The sequence below is a fragment of the Syngnathoides biaculeatus genome, chromosome 15 (assembly GCF_019802595.1).
Source record: "Syngnathoides biaculeatus isolate LvHL_M chromosome 15, ASM1980259v1, whole genome shotgun sequence".
Taxonomy (NCBI): Eukaryota; Metazoa; Chordata; class Actinopteri; order Syngnathiformes; family Syngnathidae; genus Syngnathoides; species Syngnathoides biaculeatus.
The window spans coordinates 23,240,124-23,261,120 of NC_084654.1; the positions used below are offsets into that span (position 1 = coordinate 23,240,124).

The following is a 20,997-nucleotide window of genomic DNA, read 5'->3' on the forward strand; positions in this document are numbered from 1 at the left end:
CGCCCCATGACGGCCTCGCCGGCCGCGCACGCCGCCGCTGCGTCATTACCCAGCAGATTAATCGCTTCGCGACACAAACGCCGCGGGCCGCGTGCTCATCTATGCAAATGTCAGATTTTTTTTTTTTTTTCATTTTTCCTCATTTCATGATGTACTTATTTATTTTTGCAGAGGTTTCTTTTATTTATTTTTTTCCAGTCAAGGCGCAGTTTTGACAGAAATGAGTCCAAGCGCCTGTTTTCCGCCTCTGTAAAATCATCTTGTACTCACCAAGTGACTTAAAAATATTTAAAAAATTACAAAAACAGTTAAAAAAAAAAAAAAAAAATGACAAAAATGTGCAAGTATTTGAAAATGTCGGACCAAAAAAACCACAAAAAACAGACAAATGTCCCACAATAATAGACAAAAATAACAAAAATAAAAATACTAAATCAGAATAATGGACAAAAATCTTTGAAAATTTAGAAAAAGTAACAAATGTCACAAGTAAAATAGAAAAAAATATTAAATGAAAAATAATAAAATGCAAACACTACAAAACAATACAAAAATAATACACAAGTAAAAATGAAAATATCCTGGATAAAAAATATTTTTTAAAAATCTGTATGTATCGATAGAATATACATAAAGGTCGACCACAAATGCAGTACAGTATAATATTAGATTTCATCAATTGTATGAAAAACGAACTAATAGTTGATATGGAATAAAATACAACTCAAAATACACAAAAATAATACACAAGTAAAAATAAAAATATCCTGGATAAAAAAAAAAATCTTTTTTAAAAATCTGCATGTATAGATAGAATATACATAAAAGTCGAACACAAATTCAGTACAGTATATTATATTTCTTCAGTCGTATGAAAAACAAACTAATAGTTGATATGGAAAAAAATACATGAGTAAAAATGAAAATATCCTGGATAAAAATATTTTTAAAAAATCTATATGTATAGATAGAATATACATAAAAGTTGACCACAAATGCAGTACAGTATAATATTATATTTCTTTAATTTTATGAAAAACACATTAATACTTGATATGGAAAAAAAAATACACAAAAATGAGATGGGGGGGGAGATCAAAATGCAAAAATAATAACACAAATATTGGGAAAAAAAATCTAAAGATTTGGGGAAGAAAATTCAAAATATTGTTTAAATAAACAAGTATGGCAAGAATAATGAAAATATATTTTTAATACACATGTATTTGAAAACCACAACATGACTGAAATGAGAGAAAAAATATTGAATGATAACAAAAACATTGAACAATACAATACAATAAAGTAACCCAAATATTATAAAAGAAAGTTTAAAAACATTAGAAAATTGAGGGTAATATCCCAAATATTAGCCATTTTGATATCTGCGGGCGGCTCATTGTATGCCACGTGCGCGTTTCTGATATTTTAGATGAAACCGAGTACGAATACAGCGGCAGCGAGGAAGAGGACGAGGAAAGAGACACGGGCGAGCCCAGGTCAGCGCCGACAAACAAACGCACCTCCGACGCTCATCCCGAAGCCGTTTCATCACGTCGTCGTCTTGTACTTCTTCCGCCCAACCCCCCTCGCACCCAAGCTCCATCATCAACATCCCCGGCGAGTCCACCCTGCGCCGCGACTTCCTGCGCCTGCAGCTGGCCAATAAGGAGCGCTCGGAGGCGCAGCGGCGGCAGCAGCTGGAGCAGCAGCAGAACGAGGAGCACAAGCGCCTGCTGCTGGCCGAGAGGCAGAAGCGCATCGAGGAGCAGAAGGAGCAGCGGCGGCGCCTGGAGGAGGTTGGGAAACCTTTGGAGGTCCGCTAGTCGATTGAGGCGCGAGCTCGCGCGCGGACTTGAGAACTGCACCTTGTATAACCGCGTAGTCTGCTAGCCTAATGCTAATTCGCGTCTTTGCTGCGCTGCTATAAGAGAGTAAATATAAACGGCGGAGGAGCACATGTGGCAAGTACGTGTGTATATTCTTTATCCTCTGCGTAGAGCGACTAATATTTGCGGGTCGTGCGTGTTGGGGAACCTTTCGCCCTTTCTAATTCTGTTGCGTTACGTCATGACTGAATGTTTTGATAGAGAACATTTCTACAGATTTCATCATGAAAATGCACATTTTTTTGAAAAAAAAAAAAATTTTTTTGTGGGGAAGGCTGTAACGGGTAAAAGGCGTTTTTGGTCCATCCCCCCCTTAGCAACAGCAGCGCGAGCGAGAGCTGAGGAAGCAGCACGAGCGGGAGCAGAGGAGGCGCTACGAGGAAATGGAGCAGCTCCGCAGAGAGGAGGAGCGGCGGCACGCCGAAAGGGAGCAGGTCGGTGTGGACAAACGTGGACAAGCCGACCCCTCGAGTTTCTTCCCCTCCGGAACGCTCGATGGGTTGCCGTCACGTCAGTTGGGAGAGTGAAGTAGTCGTAACGATGTCGGCCCGAGAAGTGTCTAGGTCAAAGTTCACACGGGTAGAGGGTTGGCAACGTTGCTGACCGTCTTTTACCGTTTTAAATTGTGTTTTCATACACTTTTCACTTTTTTTTGAAAAGACTCTCTGGTATTTTTTTCAGCACTTGTTGGTGTATTTTCTTTGAATCTATTTGTGGGGTTTTTTTCAAACATTTTTGGGAACATTTTCTTTTTTTCATACTATTTTAAAAAAAAAACATTTTCTCATATTTTTGTCATTTTATGATCATCTTTTTTTATATTTTTCATCAAATTTTATTTTTTCTGCTTTTCTTTTATGTTTTTACAATTTCCTCAAATATTTTCAACTATTTCATACATATTTTTCTCCATTTTTAAAAATACTTTTGAGTCTTATGTTCCTTATTTTCAATTTTGTATATTTGACATTTTTGTGCAGAATTTTTCACAATTTCCATCGATATTTTTTCTCTCATTCTGTAGGTTTTCATGAATTTCAAATATTTCCCCCCTTTTCTAAAAAAAAACAATCTATTTTTGTTGCTGTAGTATTTGGTAATACTTTTCCTCTATTGTTTTTAGATTTTCTCCATGAAATATATTTATATCATTTTGATCTCTTATGGTACTCTCTTTTCAATCTTTTACCTATTTCTTAAAATATTTAGTTTTGATTCTAGTCATTTAAAAACATATTTGGTCAATTTTTATCCCATTTTCCCTAATATTCGATACTATTTTTCCAGCAATTTTTAATGAATTGCATCCTCGTCTATTTGTCTTGTTTTGGTGTAACATTTTGCACGATTTTCATAGATTTTTCTCGTTCGGTGATATTTGACGGCAACGCTGGTACTGGTAAAACCCGAAAGAGGTTTCCCGGTACGGAGAATCGAAGCTATTTTTTTTCCATTCCCGCATCTGATTTTGGAAGTGTTTATACACAGGATTATTATCGTTTTTGGGGGGTTTTGCTGCTTCTTGGTTGCAGTCTTGATGATTTGAACTTTTCCCCGCTAAAATCATTTCTAACTTTGCTCTTTTCATAACTTTTCACTCCTGTCGAACACATTCTTGGTCAGGGTGCGAAAACCATGGCCAGCGGGCCGCAAATGCCGAATATTTCCATTATTAACAATCCTGAAATACTGTAATTTATTTCCAACCACTACCTCTCATTAAATAACTGTTTGTGCAATTTATTCCATTGAAAATATTTATTAGCAGACTGCAAAATAGTTACAGAGAAATGTAATTAATTTCACAAAATAATTGATTTAGCCATTGACGGTAAAATAAAAATTGTAAAATAAGTTGACATTTCTTGTTACGTGTATTTTATTTAATAGGCGGTGAATAGTAAATTAGTTTCATTTTTAATTTTTTTATTATTATTATTTTTTTTTTTCATTTATTTTATGAATTAAAATGATCGATCTGGCCACGTCTGCACCCTGTCCAAGAACTCCTCCGCGTCGTCCACCCGCCGCCCTCGGCCTGTCTGCGTACTGATGTCACTAACGCTAACGTTTCCCAACCTTGCTCCTGTTTTTGTTTGTTTGTTTATTTTGATCCCTCCCCCCACCCCCGCACGCCGCTCAGGAGTATATCCGTAGGCAGCTGGAAGAGGAGCAGAGGCAGTTAGAGATTCTCCAGCAGCAGCTTCTCCAGGAGCAGGCGCTACTTCTGGTAACCTGGGCCCAGGGTTTGGGTGTCCTTCGGGCGTCTTGCTTCAGTTTTTGCGACATTATTTGGTCCCTCCGTCTCGAGACGGATCACGTGGATATGTTGGAGCGTTCTGTTCGTCGCGTTTCTAGCTGGATCTGGTTCGGTTTTGCATGTGGACTCAGTGTTATTCAGGCATAAGCACCTTAAAAGACTTCCTTGCCTGTCCCCTTTTTAACTCTGTTGGCTTTGTTTTGCCCTCTTTAAACCGTTTTTGGTCCATGCATCCCACCCCCCTCCGAATCCCAAGTTTTCGTACTCGGCCCGGTAACTTTTCTCTTTCTGTTTAGGAGTACAAGCGCAAGCAGGTGGAAGAGCAGCGGCAGGCGGAGCGCCTGCAGAGGCAACTCCAGCAGGAACGGGCCTACCTGGTGTCGCTGCAGCAGCAGCAGCAGCAGCAGCAGCAGCAGGAAGGTCGGCAGGCGGAGAAGAAACAGCTCTACCACTACAAGGACGTCATGAATCCCAACGACAAGCCGGCCTGGGCTAAAGAGGTACAGCCATGAGATCAAGGCCCGAAGGGGCGGAACGTCGTCTGGTCGAGAATGGAAAGAGAAACGCTCCTCAGCTATCTAAAAGATGTGGACTCTCTTTGTGTCCGTTCTTTGAGATCGAAGTCTTTACAAAGGTGATACGTTTGTGGTTCTGTGGATTGCTCGTGTTTGATCAAATCTGGAAGATGATGACGTCAGGCAAGACCGTCTTCCAGGGATGAGGGGGAATCAAAACGTCGGAGTTACCGCAGTCTATGTTGCGTGAAAATAAGGGTACACAGGTTTAAAAGAGACCCTCTGTGAGAGGTTCTCACCGAGCAACGACGGTGTGACCGGTTTTTGCCGTTATGGTTGTTGTTCCTTTTTGCTAACCAACCAGTCACGTTTCTCACCTCGTGGCCTTCTGGTATCCTAACAAGCTTCGTCAACAGGAGAACTGTCGGGATCCTCAGGAATACCGGAACCCAAACCCTGAATTTGTGTTGGTGTTCATTTGTCTTGCTCTGACTTTGACTCCCAGGTACCGCAGCAGGCACAGGTTCAACGCGGTAACCCGCCGCGCTCTAACCTTCGCCACCACCAATCGTTCAACCAGTTGGCGCCGCCGCCGTCCTCGTCCTCCCACGGCGGACCCCGGGCTCAAACCCCTAGGCGCACCCCGTCCGTGGGCGCCCAGATCCTCTCCGACCACCTCCCCCAGATCCGCATCGCGCTAGACCCCGCGGAGCCCCTGGGCCCGGGGCTTAAGCAGGAGATAACTCAGCGGGTCCGAGAGTTGAGGGCAGAGAAGCGCAGTCAGAGCAAGCGCAGCCCGACCGCTGTCATGGAAGACAGTAAACCGGCTCGGAAGGAGCCTCGTTACCCCGAGAAAGAACCTTCCGATCCCGCGACGGTCAGGCGGTCCCACCCTGCCGCCGAACCTCGAGACCAACAGAAAGACAAGTCCCCAGGCAGGCCCCTCTCTGCGCACGATCCCACCGACCTCCCCCGTGTTGTTACTAAGCCGCCCGCGCAGGTCCAAAAACTGGTTAGTGCTCGCCCGCCGCTGCAGTCCGTACTCACACCCTCGCCGTAGATTAGAATAGATGTAGAACGTAGAACCAGAATGACGCCGAGAGCTACTACCGCCTTTCCAAGAACGAGATCATTCCTCCATCTCGTCCTCTTTAACGGTCTGATGCCTTGGACCTCATAATGTCTCGGTCGTGTCCACCAACGGAAGCCCTCCGTCTTCTGGGCTGGACGCCGCCGTGATGGACGATAGATATCTGGAACGGTCTCCTGTCTCACTTTTCGGGAGACCTTTATTCATTTTCCTCACGTCGCACTTAACAGGTGTAACACCGCAACTACCGTTCCGTTCCGAACCCTCGGGGATGTTTCCCTTTCCGTCTTTTGGGTCTTCCGTGTCCTTTCGCACTAACAAAACTTTCTTTCTCTTGTAGGGGAAGACGCTAACCCTCTCGCTGCCTCCACAGAATCTAATCAAAATGTTGCTTCCCCTTTAGTTTTCCCCGTCGTCGTAGTCCCCTTTTCTCCCGACGACCAACGGTCTGTCTTCTCAGGGCTCGCTCGCCGCTGTAGTCGCGACTCGTGAAAAGGAGCCGCGTGAATACTGTAGTTGTGACGAGCCAAATCATAATCTTGAATAATCCCCCAGTGGATTATGAGCTTGCGGGGATTTACAGAAAACCTCCAAAGGGGGATCATTCTCATTGCGCATGCAACACGACGCAGGGTGAGATGCTTAAAAGAAAAAAATAGCCTAGCCGTGACACAAAAATGGACCTTTCCGCCTTGCGATCTTGAGCTCCGCCCCCTTAGCTACCTACAGTTGCCATGTCCTACAAAATGGCGACCGAACAGAACAGGTTTGCAGTCGATTCTCTATCGCGTATTCCAGATAATACTCAAGAGAGGGCGTATACGGAATTAAGATTTCGGACGGAGCAGGGCGCAATGTCGGAGTTACTCCGAAACGTCTGCGACCGATACCAAAAAAAAAAACGCTGACGCCTCACGAACTTCATATTGAAATCCAACAGGATGAAATAGTGGAATGGTACTGCGCATGTAAAGCAGGGTGAGTTGCGTGACGCGGCGCATTTACGTATTACGAACCCGACTCTTCGGCGTAAAACATGACGCGCTTCATTCAGCAGGTCAGTGATACACTAACAAAGTGAAAGTTTAGAAAATATTTAATAGTAATTCAATCAAACTCAGAGAAGCTACTTCTCCCTCACTTATCTTCGAACGTACAGCCTTGTGTTTGTTGTTGATATGGTCCACATTTAGTTGTACGTGCGCTCTTCCGCTAGCCTTAATCCATCGGAGATACTTCGTCAAGTGTGTTTTAGGCTTTGGAAAATGAATCAAGCGGGCAGGATTTCTTTCATCAGAATTGCTCGTTCTCCGAGACCATAGCATGAAATTTTCCAAGCGCACGCTACTGACAACCGGCATTGCTTGTGGGACAACATGGCGGCAGCGGCGTGTCAAACCAGCGGTTAGGACAACGCGGCTATCTGATCGGGTGTTGTTGTACGAGCGATTGACAGGTCGGAAAGGTCCATTCGGAGGTCCGAGACGGCCCCTTGGAGATTTCGCTCAATCGTTTCTGTCAGTTGGTACGCAAGCGCTTCATCACACATGAGATGTTTGGTCAAGATCTGATTTCCTAGACTTTCACGCTAGATGCCGAGTCATCAAACGCAACGCCGAAAAGACGAATGTCCCGCCGTTTAGCCGCATCCATTTGTCTGCTAGTGGTGGTTCAAATTTTCAAGTAGTCGATCTCTGGGTGGTTTTTTGAAGGACCCACAGAGTGGTCAACGTGACCTTCAAAATGGCCGCTTTGACCCAAAATGACATCACTTCTTGAGACTTTTTTTTGTGGGTCTGCTCATGATGGACGCGCCCACCAAATTTTATGTCGCGAAATGAAACTGGTTTTGGGGATTTGAAGTCCTCCCTCCCCCCTGGAGTACCCGAACAAAAAATGAACCAAAACGGCAGACTTTTTTTTGTTATCTTTAAAAATGGCGCCTCGAGACTTTTTGTATCTAATCACGATCGACATGCCCACAAAATTTTTGTGATGCTAAATGAAGCCGGATCATCGAGTCCGAAATCATTTTGAACAGAATCCTGGAAATCATCCAAAACGGCTTCCTCGACCCAAGATTGCTGCCGTTCTTTATCGTTTTGATGGTGGCTCCTTGAGACCTTTTTATTAAATTTACTCTAGATTGGGATGACTGCTTACCCTAATTCATATTCATATTTTCGAGCGTGGGTTCTTGACAGTTTTTGGGGAGGTCTACTCAGGTGGGTGCATGTGTGTGTGTGTGTGTGTGTCAGGTGGAGGAGAGGTCAAAGCTGAACCGGCAGAGCTCTCCAGCACTGCAGCCCAAAGTGTCAAACCGGATCTCGGACCCTTCCCTCCCTCCCCGGTCCGAGTCCTTCGGCGGCGGCATGCAGGCCGCCCGAACTCCACCTGTCCACCGTTCCGTCGAACCCCAGGTGTGTGTGTGTGTGTGTGTGTGTGTGAAAGGAACACTTGTGCCTTGAATACTAACATTTCTGCCTTATTTATCTATTTAAAAAAAAAACAAAAAAAAAAACCAGGACTCTACAGAATATTTACATTAATGTTGTGTATTCCAGTTCTGCCTTTTTTCCACATCGTTCCTGTTCCTGATCCTGTTCCTGCCCGCAGTGTCCTATCGGATCAAATTTATCTTCTAATGTCAGCACAAAACTCCTTTTGTCTGTGTTTTCTCACTGCCCTCAGTCTCCTCTCGGATAAAATGAGTCTCGTTATGTCAGCGTAAAACCCTTCCTGTCTGTGTGTTTTCTCACTGCCCACAGTCTCCTCTCGGCTAAAATATGTTGAAGTAAAACAAAAAACTCACCTTTGCTCTGCATGCGGCGGTGTTAAACTCCGCAGCGTCCATTTTGTTGCATCGCTCCTCACCGCCCTCAGTCTCCGCTCGGATAAAATGACCTTTTGTTGAGACGAACCACAGCTAATCGCACGTCAGTTCCTGTGCCTCAGCCTGAGATGCTACAGTTTTCTACTCCACAGTCTCCACTTTGCTGCAGTGATCGCCTCAGGAGTAAAATATCGGGAAGAACGTCGCTCTCCAGGCCGCCGACTTTAACAAAGTCCTTGTTTCCGACACTTAAGCAGATTCAAGGAGGTGATTTCAGCCGTCATTGTTCCTGACAACTGGTTTTAGCAAAGTTCTTGTTCCTGTTAGGTGACTTAACCCAAAGTTTGTGTTCCTGCAGGTTTTGTTGGTGAGTTTTTTTTTTTTCTCCTGAATGGTGATTTTAGCAAAGTTCTTGTTCCTCGCCTATGACCGAAGCACAGTTCTTGTTCCTGGCACGTCATTGTTCCTTTACACGCTCCCCGTCTTACAATGGGCTTTATTTTCTTGTTGTGATTCCTGGCTCAGATGGCCCACTTGGTTCCGGTCAAGACGCACTCGGGATCCATGTCGGGTTCTCAGTCCCTGCAAGACCAGACAGGTTCGGCGCTGGGCGAGGGCGTGGGCTCGCCCAGGCCTGACATCCCCCGCCAGAACTCCGACCCGACTTCCGACAACCAGACTCCGCCGCTTCGCCCGGCTGACCGGGATCGGGACCGGGATCGAGACAGAACCGCGTGGCTGAGAGAGGAAGACCTGCCTCCCAAGGTCCGAGAATCGGTAAGACCTGGTTTGGCGCACGGTGAAATATTTTGGCACGTAAATGGCTGATTTATAATTCCGTCTCTCGGGATCCTCCAGCGGACCACCTCCATCTCCCCGGCCTCGGCCAGGAAGAACTCCCCCAACGGAGGCGTCGCTTTGGGGCCTCGCACGGGTCCTCAGCTCATACGAGCTAGGTAAGTACGACGTTAGCCTTTTTACCTGAATTTTGCGCTTTTGTACTCCGTAGTCGCCACTGGTTTCCTTCTTGCCCTCAATCCCCCCCCTCGACATAAATAATGTATCACCCCATCATGTGGATGATGAATCACACAGATGCTATTGTTAGCTTAGCCTTTTAGTTTGCCTTCGCTATGGACACTGCAGCTTTGTAGTCCACAATCTCCACTTTACTTGTTGCCCTCAGTCTCCTCACAGATAAAAATTTGTCACAGTGGATTCAAACCGCTGCTGGTCGCACAGTTGCTAACTTTATCTTAGTCCCTTGCCATGTCTAAGCTATGAATGTTGTTGTTTAGTACGCCGTAGTCTCAACTTTGATCGCTGCCCTCAGTCTCCTCTGAAATAAAGTTGGCCGTAAAGTCATGTCACCACATGTGGACGGAAACCACTGTTGGTTGCGCAGATGCCGGCGTTAGCTTACCCTCTTGCCATGTTTAACCTACGAGCGTTGCAGTTTCGTACACCATAGTCTCCACTTTGATTGTCCTTCCATCCACCCATTTTCTTCACCGCTTATCCTCACGAGGGTCGTGGGAATGCTGGAGCTTATCCCAGCTGTCAACGGGCAGGAGGCGGCGCACACACCGAACTGGTCGCCGGCCAATCGCAGGGCGCATGGAGACAGACAGCCGCACTCGCAATCGCACCTATGGGCAATTTTTACAGTGTCCGATTAATGTTGCATGTTTTTGGGATGTGGGAGGAAACCGGAGTGGCCACCCGGAGAAAAGCCACGCAAGGCACGGGGAGAACATGCAAACGCCACACTGGCGGGGCGGGGATGGAAAGCGAGTCCTCAGAACTGCGAGGCCAACGCTGATCCATCACGCCGCCCGATTGCCCTTCCCTCGCATCCCAAATTTTTCATTTTCATCCGCTACAGAGGCTAAATTTAGCCTCCCCTCGCTATGTACCCTCCACTTTTGAGGCAGTTCTCCATTTTCTCGCCGCCCTCATTCTCCTCTTGGATAATCCCCTCCGCTTTAGCAACCCGGACCTGCGCCGTTCCGAGCCCTCCCTGGACGCCATGCTGCAGAGGACGTCCTCCAACTCGTCGTCGTCCTCGTCGCCGTCGTCCCAAGGAGGCTCGGTGGAGAGGAGAGGTGCGTTTTTCTCGGGCCCAGTACTTTTTTTTTTTTTTTTTAAGTCTCCGTGTATGTCAAAGCGTTTTTCCGAGGCCATCGCTCAGTTCTGCTCGGTTCAACTTGTCCGACGTGACCCGTTCCAGTCGGTCGGCCTCTGGGGGGAAACAGGAAATGAGAGGAGGAGAAGATGGACGGAAGCGGGGAGGGAAATGTCAAACAAAAGGCTGCGGGGATACGTTAAGATATGCACGGATCTCCCGCAGCGAGAGATGCGACAGCTTCCCCGTCATCCTTTTAGTTTTTAGTCCGATCGATATATTAAATTTATTGCGCTTGTTATTTATGTTATGATAGAGATTTGGAGTGAATGCACGATTGGCATCAAACAAACAAAAAAAAATAAATCATTTACTGTTACCAAATGAAAGATATTTACATTTTTGTATTTTATTTTAAAAGGAAAGAGTCTTCAGTCAAAACTATCATTTATTCATATAGATATTTTTTTCATTTCAATACATTTAGCAGATTTAATGAAAGGACAACACTGAGATGTGGACATATTGTCATATCACAAAGCAAATTTGTCCGGCGTGTTATTTGGTCATTTTCTCCCCGTATCGTTGAGAATAATGTATTCATGAATTTTAATCAGATCTTTTGAATGATATTGATAGTTTATGAATGAGGACATGAATATGCAACATTTTTTCTCTCTCCGAAATGGATTACTGGCTTCTTTGGAGCCCAGTTTGTCAATTAAATTTATTGATTTTTTTTCCTGTAAGCGTCGACGCGGTTTAACTCGACGCAGTGTTGTCGCTCCGCCAGGTCAGGGCAAACGGGAAGCGCCGCCGTCGTCGTCGTCGTCGTCGGGAGCCAATCAGGAGGCCCAATCCAAGCAGGAGGCGGGCCGGGAATCCGGCAGACCCAGCAGGCCCGCGGTGAGTCCCGACAATCGAACGCGGCCGACGTATTTTGGTCTGCTGTAGGAAAGCCTGTGGCGAATCTGTTCTCTGCCTCTCTGTCTATCTGTCCCCCCCCCCCCAAAAAAAAAAACCCCAATCCATCAGAGCTATAAGAAAGCCATAGATGAGGTTAGTGACCCCCCCCCTCTTTCCCCAGTCCCCCGACCCACGACCCCCCCTTTCCCCCCATGTTGCGCCTACACACAGGCGTGCGTGTCCCTGTGCACATCTGGGGTCGTTTTCACATCATTTGATCAATCGTGGGAAATTATTCCCCGTATGAAAAATCAATTCGTTTATCGGATGTGAATATTTGAATGAACGACACAAAGACAATCAAATGGAAATCGTGTTTGGCAAACTTTTAATGATTCAAACGTTTTGACTATTTTTGTGTATTCATGTTTTGCGCAATGTTTTCTGAACATGCTAATTTCATTTTTTTCCATTGGAGTGTGTATTGGCCGTTTCTCCTCGTGCTTGTTATGCATTTTCAGTTCAAATCTAATATTTCAAAATTGTCTTTGTCACGGTAACGACACCGTTAATGTCACTGGAGAGAGCTTCGTTATGTCGCTGCAATACACCAGAGGGATCTGTGATGAGGCAGCTGTTTGGCATTATTGTCACAATAGCAGACGGACGAAATAAATGTTATTTCTGCGATATGAATATGTATGAATCTGTGAAGTGTTTTAACCTTTTAATTTCATTTGTGTAAAGACAAGAGTGTTATGGGTTTAATGAGCAGCGAGGATCATTCATGCACTTGTATTTGCCCGGTTTCAAGGGCAACACGTCCATCCATCCGTTTTCTTTGCCGCTTATCCTCACGAGGGTCGTGGGGAATGCTGGACCCTATGGGCAGGAGGCAGGGGACACCCTGAACTGGTTGCCGGCCAATCCCAGGGCACATAAGAGACAGACAACAGTATTACATTACATTATTAACAATCCTGCAATACTGTAATTTATTTCCAAAAACATTTTCACCACTATTTCTCATTAAATAACTGCTTATGCAATTTATCCTATTGAAAATAATTATGAGCACACTGCAAAATAATTACAGAGAAATGTAATTAATTTCACAAACTAATTGATTTGGCGATTGACGGTAAAATAAAAATTGTCAAATAAGTTGACATTTGTTGTTACGTGTATTTTACTTAATAAGTGGTAAAGAGTAAATTAGTTTCATTTTTAATTTATTATTATTTTATTTCCATTTATTTTATGAATTAAAATGGAGAAAAACAGTCGCACTCGCAATCACACCTAGGGGCAATTTAGAGTGTGCAATTATTGTTTGCGTGTTTTTGGGATGTGGGAGGAAATGGGAGCGCCCACCCGGAGAAAAACCCACGCAGGCACGGGGAGAACACGCAAATTCCACACTAGCAGGGCCGGGAGTTGAACCCGGGACCTCAGAAATGTGAGGCCAACGCTTTACCAGCTGAGCCACCGTGCCGCCTTGAAAGAAAATCAATTTTGAAAACGGCGCATTAAGCGTGGGTGGGTAATAACAGCATTCGCTGTTATTCAAAGCAAAGTGGCATTACAAAAATAAAATTACTCAGTGAAATGAAATCATTGATCAAATGATGTGAAAATGACTCCTTCCCCCCCCCCCGTCGTGATCATGGTTGTGGTCAGGTGGAAAGTTGGTTAGCCGGAAACCCACCCCCGCCTGCATGGCCTGTCAAGGAACCCGCCCCACCCCCCGCCTTTTCCACCAACCCCACCCCTGTCGTCCGTTCGCTTTTAACAGTTATGATTTGTGATGAATTTTTTTTTTCACTTTTGGCTTGAGCTGTATGAAAAATCATTCAACTTTGGCGGTCTCCCTTTCAGGACCTCAGCGCCCTGGCGAAGGAACTGCGCGAGTTGAGGGTCGAGGAGGGCGGCCGGCCCCCGGTCAAGGTGGGCTGGCACCCCAAATGATGCCGTTCGCGTGCAATGCCATTAAACGGTCCTGTGTTATTATATAAAAATAATAGATGAAAAATACCATACATCTTTTTTCATGAATTTTAAATCAATAATGAAAAATGTATTTATCCATTTAGGATAAAACACAATTTTAAAAAAAGTTTTAAAGCTTTTGCATTTAAAAAAAAGGGAGAAAATGTAAAATTTTACATCGTGCGCCTATCTAAGTATTTGTATTTATTTTTAAAATGTTATTCTCATTATTCTACGTTATTTTTGTATTCAAAAAATGAAAACATGAAAGGTTATTTTTTTTTTTGGAGAATCATTTTCATTAGAAGTTTGGTGCATTGAAAATGGAGACGTCGTACCAACGACATATTTCTTTCCTTTTTTTTTGTCTCTTGATATTTATTTTGATATAATTGTTTGCGTCGGCCGCCCCCGGCGACGCAGGTGACGGACTACTCGTCGTCCAGCGAGGAGTCGGAGAGCAGCGACGACGACGGCGAGGCGGTGGGACACGACGGCACCGTGGCCGTCAGCGACATCCCTCGAATCATGTGAGCCGGCCCGGTGCCACCCCCAAAGTGACCCCCCCCCCCCCCCCACCACCCGCCTGCCAGTCAGGCTGTCAGTATTCATTTGCGCCGCACGTTGTTGGCAGAATATGCGGCCCGTCACGGTCATTTGGACATTTCGATGCACGTGTGTGACGACTGCGGTGTGTGTGGGTGTGTTTGTTTTCGTATCCGTGTTTGTGTGCGGGTAGGTTTGTGTCTATGTCGACTTTATAGTTTGCACGTGTGCGCATTTGTGTGTGCGCGCATGTGTTTGTGTGGGATGTTAATTTGTGTTATTTCATGTCGGTGAATGTTTGCGTTCGGCGACTCGTGTGCAGTTTTATGAATTTCTGGGTTGGTGTGTGTTTTGCATTTGTGTGTTATTTTGTGCGCAAGTGTGCATATGTGTGGGTTGATGTGTGTGCGTTGGTGTTCGTGCATGTGCAAATATATCTGCAAATATGTGTGTGCGTGAATGTGGATGTGAGTTAGCATGCGCGTGTGTCGTTGTTGTTGTGTGCGTGTGTGCTCTTGTGTCAACAAATGAACGATAAATGTGTTTTGAAATGTATCCAGCGCCGGCGGCTCGGCACCGTCATTTGGACTCGTAAATATTTTTGGTTCGCGTGTGCATGCGCGCCGCAGGCCGGCCGTGCAAAGCGGCGGCGAGTCATACGGCGGGCCGGGCGAGGACTCCCCGGGCGAGCCCTTCAGGAACTCCAAGGACGGCACGCTGGTGATGAGAGAGGTGAACGCCCGCCCGCCCGCCCGCGTCCGCAACGACGGGCGAGGGCACCGCTGACCGTCTCCTCGTCGTCTTCTCTTCCCGCTAGGCCGACGAGAAGAGGCGTGGCGGGCGCGCCGAGAGCAACGGCATCGGCGACCACGCCAACCTGCCCGACCTGGTGCGGCGGAGCGGCTCCCCCCCGGCCGCGCCCTCCGCCCTGAGAGAGCTGAGCGACGCTCCCGAGGTTGTTGAATATCCATATCTAGTCTTTTCGCAAAAAAATGACTTTCCAGTTTGAAATGTTGGGTTTTAGAAAATTCACTTCCAAAACATAAACATCAAGACTAGTTAGTTTGAATAAAATAAAAAAAAATATATATATATATGCAATTCATTTGTTTCAAAGTAATATTTTATTATACAAATGTTATTATAATTATGAAATATATAAACGATATAAATTTTAAAGAATAAAATATACATATATTTTATGAGTAATATTTTACTATCCAAATGTTATTATAATAAATAATAAAATATATAGATATAGATATATTTAAAGATTTTAACGACAATATAATATATTTTATGAGTAATATTTTATTATGCAAATAACATTAGATTAAGATTATACTAATTAAACTAATACAATATATAGTTAATATAAATAAATCTATTCCTATGTAATATTCTTGACATAGAGATTTCTCTGTAAAAATAAAACAAGCCATATCAAGATTTTAGCAATATTTGTTCTTTTTATCAAAAATGGGAAATTTAACATCGTGTGTCTGTATATATATATATATATATTTTTTTTTTTTTTTTTTAAATGTTAAAACAAATGTAAATCGTCGTCGTCAAATATTATATGCAGTTCATTTGTTTCTGAATTTGAAAGGCTGTTTAATTTTGGTTTGAGAAAATACAAATATATTTTATGAGCAATATTTTATTATACAAATGTTATTATTATTAATGATTCATTATATTAATATATATATTGATTGTTCATATATGTATATAATATTTAAAAATTGTGAAGAAGAAAATGTAAATATAGTTTATGAGTAATATTTTGTCATACAAATAACATTACATTAACATTATAATTAAACTAATACAATATATAGTTAATATAAATAAATGTATGTGTATGTAATATTATTTTCTTGGATAGTTCTCTGTAAAAAAAAAAATAAAACAAGCCATATTGAGCCCTTATTTATTTTCTTTGTTTTCAATAAAATGACATTTGTCAACACTACTCATTGCTCTCATTTGACGTCTTGTTGTGTCCCGCAGTTCGGTCTGGGCGGCTGCAAAGCGTCCTTCACGCCGTTCGTCGACCCCCGCGTCTACCAGACGTCCCCGAGCGACGAGAACGAGAACTCGGCGGCCGGTGAGCGCGAGCGCGAGCGCGCGGGCCCCCGTCCGCCAGCTATACAGTTTTTGTGGCCGTCGTTAACCGCCCGCGTCGTCTCTGCCGCGGCAGCCGCGTTCGCCAACGAGCTGCTGCGGCAGGAGCAGGCCCGGCTCAGCGAAGCCAGGAAGATCTCGGTGGTCAACGTGAACCCCACCAACATCCGACCGCACAGCGACACGCCCGAGATCCGCAAGTACAAGAAGCGCTTCAACTCGGAGATTCTTTGCGCCGCGCTCTGGGGTACGTCCGTGGCCTTCAGCCCCGCCCCCTTCCGTAACGCGGGTACCTGACGCGTTTGTGGGCGTTCAGGCGTGAACCTGCTGGTGGGGACGGAGAACGGCCTCATGCTGCTGGACCGGAGCGGCCAGGGCAAGGTTTACAACCTGATCACCAGGCGGCGATTTCTTCAGATGGACGTGCTGGAGGGCCTCAACGTGCTCGTCACCATATCGGGTAAGTCCAAGAAGTCAGAAGTACCACAGTTCCCGGCCTACAGAGCGCACCCGGCTGTAAGCCTCACCCGCCTCACATTTGGAAAGGAAATACCATTTGGTGCATACATAGGCTCACGCTAACACTAGCGTTGCCGCACGCCAATGCTAACACTAGTGCCGCCGCGCTAACAGGGCCAGTTAAAAAAAAACAAAACATACTGGTAAAAATCACTGAGACACAACAGTAACACGCTAGCGCAGCGCTAACAGGGCCGGACCGGTAAAAGTCACTTCCTCGGCACATATATGACACCGTAATTCCCGGCCTAGAGAGCGCACCCGGCTATAAGCCTCACCCGCCTCACATTTGGAAAGGAAATACCATTTGGTGCATACATAGGCTCACGCTAACACTAGCGTTGCCGCACGCCAATGCTAACACTAGTGCCGCCGCGCTAACAGGGCCAGTTAAAAAAAAACAAAACATACTGGTAAAAATCACTGAGACACAACAGTAACACGCTAGCGCAGCGCTAACAGGGCCGGACCGGTAAAAGTCACTTCCTCTGCACATATATGACACCGTAATTCCCGGCCTACAGAGCGCACCCAGTTATAAGGAAATACCATTTGGTACATACATAGGCCGCACCCGTGTGAAAGCCGCAAGTGCCCACATTGAAACGCGAGATATTTACAAAGAAAGACAGTTTAACGCGAGTGCCGCCATGCTAAAGCTAGCACTGCCGCCGCCTTAACACCAGCACGGCACTAAAAGGGCTAGTTAAAAAAAAGCATACTGGTAAAAATCACTGAGACACGGCGGTAACACGCTAGCGCAGCGCTAACAGGGTCGGACCGGTAAAAGTCACTTCCTCGACACATATATTCCACCGGTCTCACTCTTACCGTTTTCCGCTTGAGTGCCCCCTGCGGCCGTTAGGAAAAAAAAAAGCACAAATTAGCCGCATCACCGCACAAACGTGAAAAAAGTCGCCGGTTACATGCCGGAAATTACAGTAAGTTCTTACTTTTTTTAGAGTTTTTCAGTCCATTCTGCATTATGAAATAATTTTCATCAGTTTTAACAATGCACTGGGGAACAACGAGCTCCGCTCCCCTCTGCGCTTGAATTTCATCCGAGAGACTGTGTACGTGCCTCCCGTGGTGCTGCTGTTTTGGCTAGCAACACTTTAAATGCGATTGATTTTGTTTTTGGGATTCAAACGTAGCTAAACGTCCACTTTTTTTTTTTTTTGTTTGCGGCCAATTCTCAGGGAAAAAGAACAAGCTGCGCGTGTACTACCTGTCGTGGCTGAGGAACAGGATACTGCACAACGACCCGGAAGTGGAGAAGAAGCAAGGCTGGATCACGGTCGGAGAGCTGGAGGGATGCGTTCATTATAAAGTTGGTAAGCGAGAGCGACCGCGGGCCGCGTTTCGTCGCCGCGTGCGAGCGCCTGACGACGCTTGTCGCGGTTCCAGTCAAGTACGAGAGGATCAAGTTCCTGGTGATCGCGCTCAAGACCTCGGTGGAGATCTACGCGTGGGCCCCCAAGCCCTACCACAAGTTCATGGCCTTTAAGGTACCCACAGATCAGTAATAGTATTCATTAGCTTCGTGCTAACGCATAATTGGGATGTTTGAACATCAACGGTGGAGCAGCTAATGTAGAACAAATTTCACATTGTTGATCCGAAAGAACCGAGCAACTCTGCTTTCAAATTCTCCTCGCTAGCTTCGTGCTGACGCATAATTGGGACGTTTGAACATAAACGGTAGAGCAGCTAAAGTAGAAAAAATTTCACATTGTTGATCTGAAAGAACCGAACAACTCTGCTTTCAAATTCTCCTCGCTAGCTTCGTGCTAACGCATAATTGGGACGTTTGAACATAAACGGTGGAGCAGCTAATGTAGAACAAATTTCCAATTGTTGATCCGAAAGAACCGAGCAACTCTGCATACAAATTCTCCTCGCTAGCTTCGTGCTAACGCATAATTGGGACGTTTGAACATAAACGGTAGAGCAGCTAAAGTAGAAAAAATTTCACATTGTTGATCCGAAAGAACCGAACAACTCTGCTTTCAAATTCTCCTCGCTAGCTTCGTGCTAACGCATAATTGGGACGTTTGAACATAAACGGTGGAGCAGCTAATGTAGAACAAATTTCCAATTGTTGATCCGAAAGAACCGAGCAACTCTGCATTCAAATTCTCCTCGCTAGCTTCGTGCTAACGCATAATTGGGACGTTTGAACATAAACGGTGGAGCAGCTAAAGTAGAAAAAAATTCACATTGTTGATCCGAAAGAACCGAGCAACTCTGCATTCAAATTCTCCTCGCTAGCTTCGTGCTAACGCATAAATTGGGATGTTTGAACATAAACGGTGGAGCAGCTCATGTAGACAGACATTATTGCAATAGTCACAGGCGTGTTTTCTTTATCTTCAGTGAAAAATGACCAAAATTCTTGCAACTTATTGAGTCACTGAGCGTAATGGCGATGCTTCCCCATTTATGTTTGTCTCACGCTATTTACTGCTCTGCTCTTAGATCTCAACGATCCACTCTAAGTGTAAATCATTTCTCTATTCAGTATTAAATAAGTGGCCCAGCGAGAAAACGTCGGCCTCACAGTTCCGAGGAACAGGGTTCGAGTCCCGGCCCCGCCTGTGTGGAGTTTGCATGTTTTCCCCGTGCCTGGCGTGGCTTTTCTCCGGGTGGGCACTCCGGTTTTCCTCCCGCATCCCAAAAACATGCGACATTAATTGGGCCCTCTAAATTGCCCATAGGTGGGATTGTGACTCTTGTCTGTCTCCATGTGCCCTGCGACCGGTTCAGGGTGTAACCCGCTGGGATAGGCTCCTGGACTCCTTGTGACCCTTGTGAGGATAAGCGGCTAGGAAAATGGATGGATAAATGGAAATTCCCATTTGGATTTCAAGCATGCCAGATGTGTTTTTTTTTTTTTGAAAGCAACAACATACTATTATTCTTAAAATTGCCTCGACACAAAATTTCATTATGTAATTTTTTTTTTTTTAAATTTGAAAACACGACTTAAAATAATCTCATTTTGAGTTTCACTCCCGTCAGTTTCCTCATCCATAATTTTTTTTCTAAAATATTCTTGTTCTTTAATTACAGAAAACTACATTGAATTAAATTATTTTAATTAAAGATGCATGATTATTTAATAAAAACTATATCAAATTTTTATCAATTCAAACCACACCTGACAGTTTAATATGTGCCAGACATTTAAAATCATTTTTGAAAAATTGTTTCACCGATAGCATGGTGGATAACTGGTTAGCACATCTCACTTGCGCGGTTGGGGGTTCAAATCCTGGCCCGTGAGGAATTTGCATGTTCTACCCGATGGAATCAGATTTATGGCAAAAAATATTAATAAAATAAATAAAACTTCATCATGTGCAAACAAAATCATTTTAAAAGCTAATATCGCTTGCCGTGAAAGTATTTTGGTTTTTCTGCCAATTTTGGCATTAGCGCCGGGTGCCACGTTAGCGTCCCAACCTTTCCTCTCTCGCCCGTCGCAGTCGTTTGCCGAGCTCCAGCACCGTCCGCAGCTCGTCGACCTGACCGTGGAAGAAGGTCAGAGGTTGAAGGTCATCTACGGGTCCAGCGTGGGCTTCCACGTCATCGACGTCGACTCGGGCAACCCGTACGACATCTACATCCCGTCGCACGTGAGTTTACGCCGGAGTTTCGGGGTCAAAAAATGACGCCGCGTGTTTTGAAATTGAGGGGGGGGGGTAGCGCCACCTGGTGGACAAAAAAAAAATGAAAACTTGCATTTGTTTGTGCTATAATAAAAAAGGAATATGCTTTGGCAAAACTGTCGACTTTAAGTGGGCCATATATATATATATATATATGTACAAAATATACAAAAAAATGGTCAACATAAGTCATTGCTTCACTGGCGGAAAAATGGGTTTCAATCGTAATTTTGATTTTTTTGGGGGTGGTTTCTGTGTAAATATAATTTTTTTTAATTTACGGGTTAGGGCGGCACGCCGCATCAGCTGGAATGCGTTAGGCTCACAGTTCTGAGGTTTTAGGGTTCGATCCCAGCCCTCCCTGTGTGGAGTTTGCATGTTCTCCCCGTGCCCGAGTGGCTTTTCTCCGGGTGGGCACGCCGGTTTCCTCCCACAACCCAAAAACATGCGACATTAATTGGACACTCTAAATTGCCCATAGGTGTGATTGTCTCTATGTGCCCTGCGATTGGCTGGCAACCAGT

At 44.9% G+C, this 20,997-nt stretch overlaps 1 protein-coding gene across 12 annotated transcripts in view; it reads left to right on the plus strand.

Moving 5' to 3' along the window:
* The window catches only part of tnika (TRAF2 and NCK interacting kinase a), a 68,462-nt gene that overhangs the window by 39,445 nt on the left and 8,020 nt on the right, over nt 1-20,997 (plus strand). For 2 of the 12 annotated variants that reach the window (XM_061842822.1, XM_061842823.1), the window contains exons 12-33: nt 1,433-1,499; nt 1,601-1,799; nt 2,207-2,323; nt 4,033-4,119; nt 4,446-4,649; nt 5,170-5,676; nt 8,013-8,174; nt 9,113-9,364; nt 9,446-9,543; nt 10,577-10,692; nt 11,506-11,618; nt 11,748-11,771; nt 13,497-13,565; nt 14,031-14,137; nt 14,783-14,885; nt 14,971-15,108; nt 16,170-16,266; nt 16,360-16,530; nt 16,600-16,743; nt 18,002-18,136; nt 18,210-18,310; nt 20,291-20,440. In XM_061842822.1, the coding sequence (XP_061698806.1) occupies nt 1,433-1,499; nt 1,601-1,799; nt 2,207-2,323; nt 4,033-4,119; nt 4,446-4,649; nt 5,170-5,676; nt 8,013-8,174; nt 9,113-9,364; nt 9,446-9,543; nt 10,577-10,692; nt 11,506-11,618; nt 11,748-11,771; nt 13,497-13,565; nt 14,031-14,137; nt 14,783-14,885; nt 14,971-15,108; nt 16,170-16,266; nt 16,360-16,530; nt 16,600-16,743; nt 18,002-18,136; nt 18,210-18,310; nt 20,291-20,440 (3,161 nt within the window). The remainder of the gene's footprint in view (nt 1-1,432; nt 1,500-1,600; nt 1,800-2,206; nt 2,324-4,032; nt 4,120-4,445; nt 4,650-5,169; nt 5,677-8,012; nt 8,175-9,112; nt 9,365-9,445; nt 9,544-10,576; nt 10,693-11,505; nt 11,619-11,747; nt 11,772-13,496; nt 13,566-14,030; nt 14,138-14,782; nt 14,886-14,970; nt 15,109-16,169; nt 16,267-16,359; nt 16,531-16,599; nt 16,744-18,001; nt 18,137-18,209; nt 18,311-20,290; nt 20,441-20,997) is intronic. The other 10 variants (XM_061842824.1, XM_061842825.1, XM_061842827.1 and 7 more) reach the window with 6 other exon arrangements.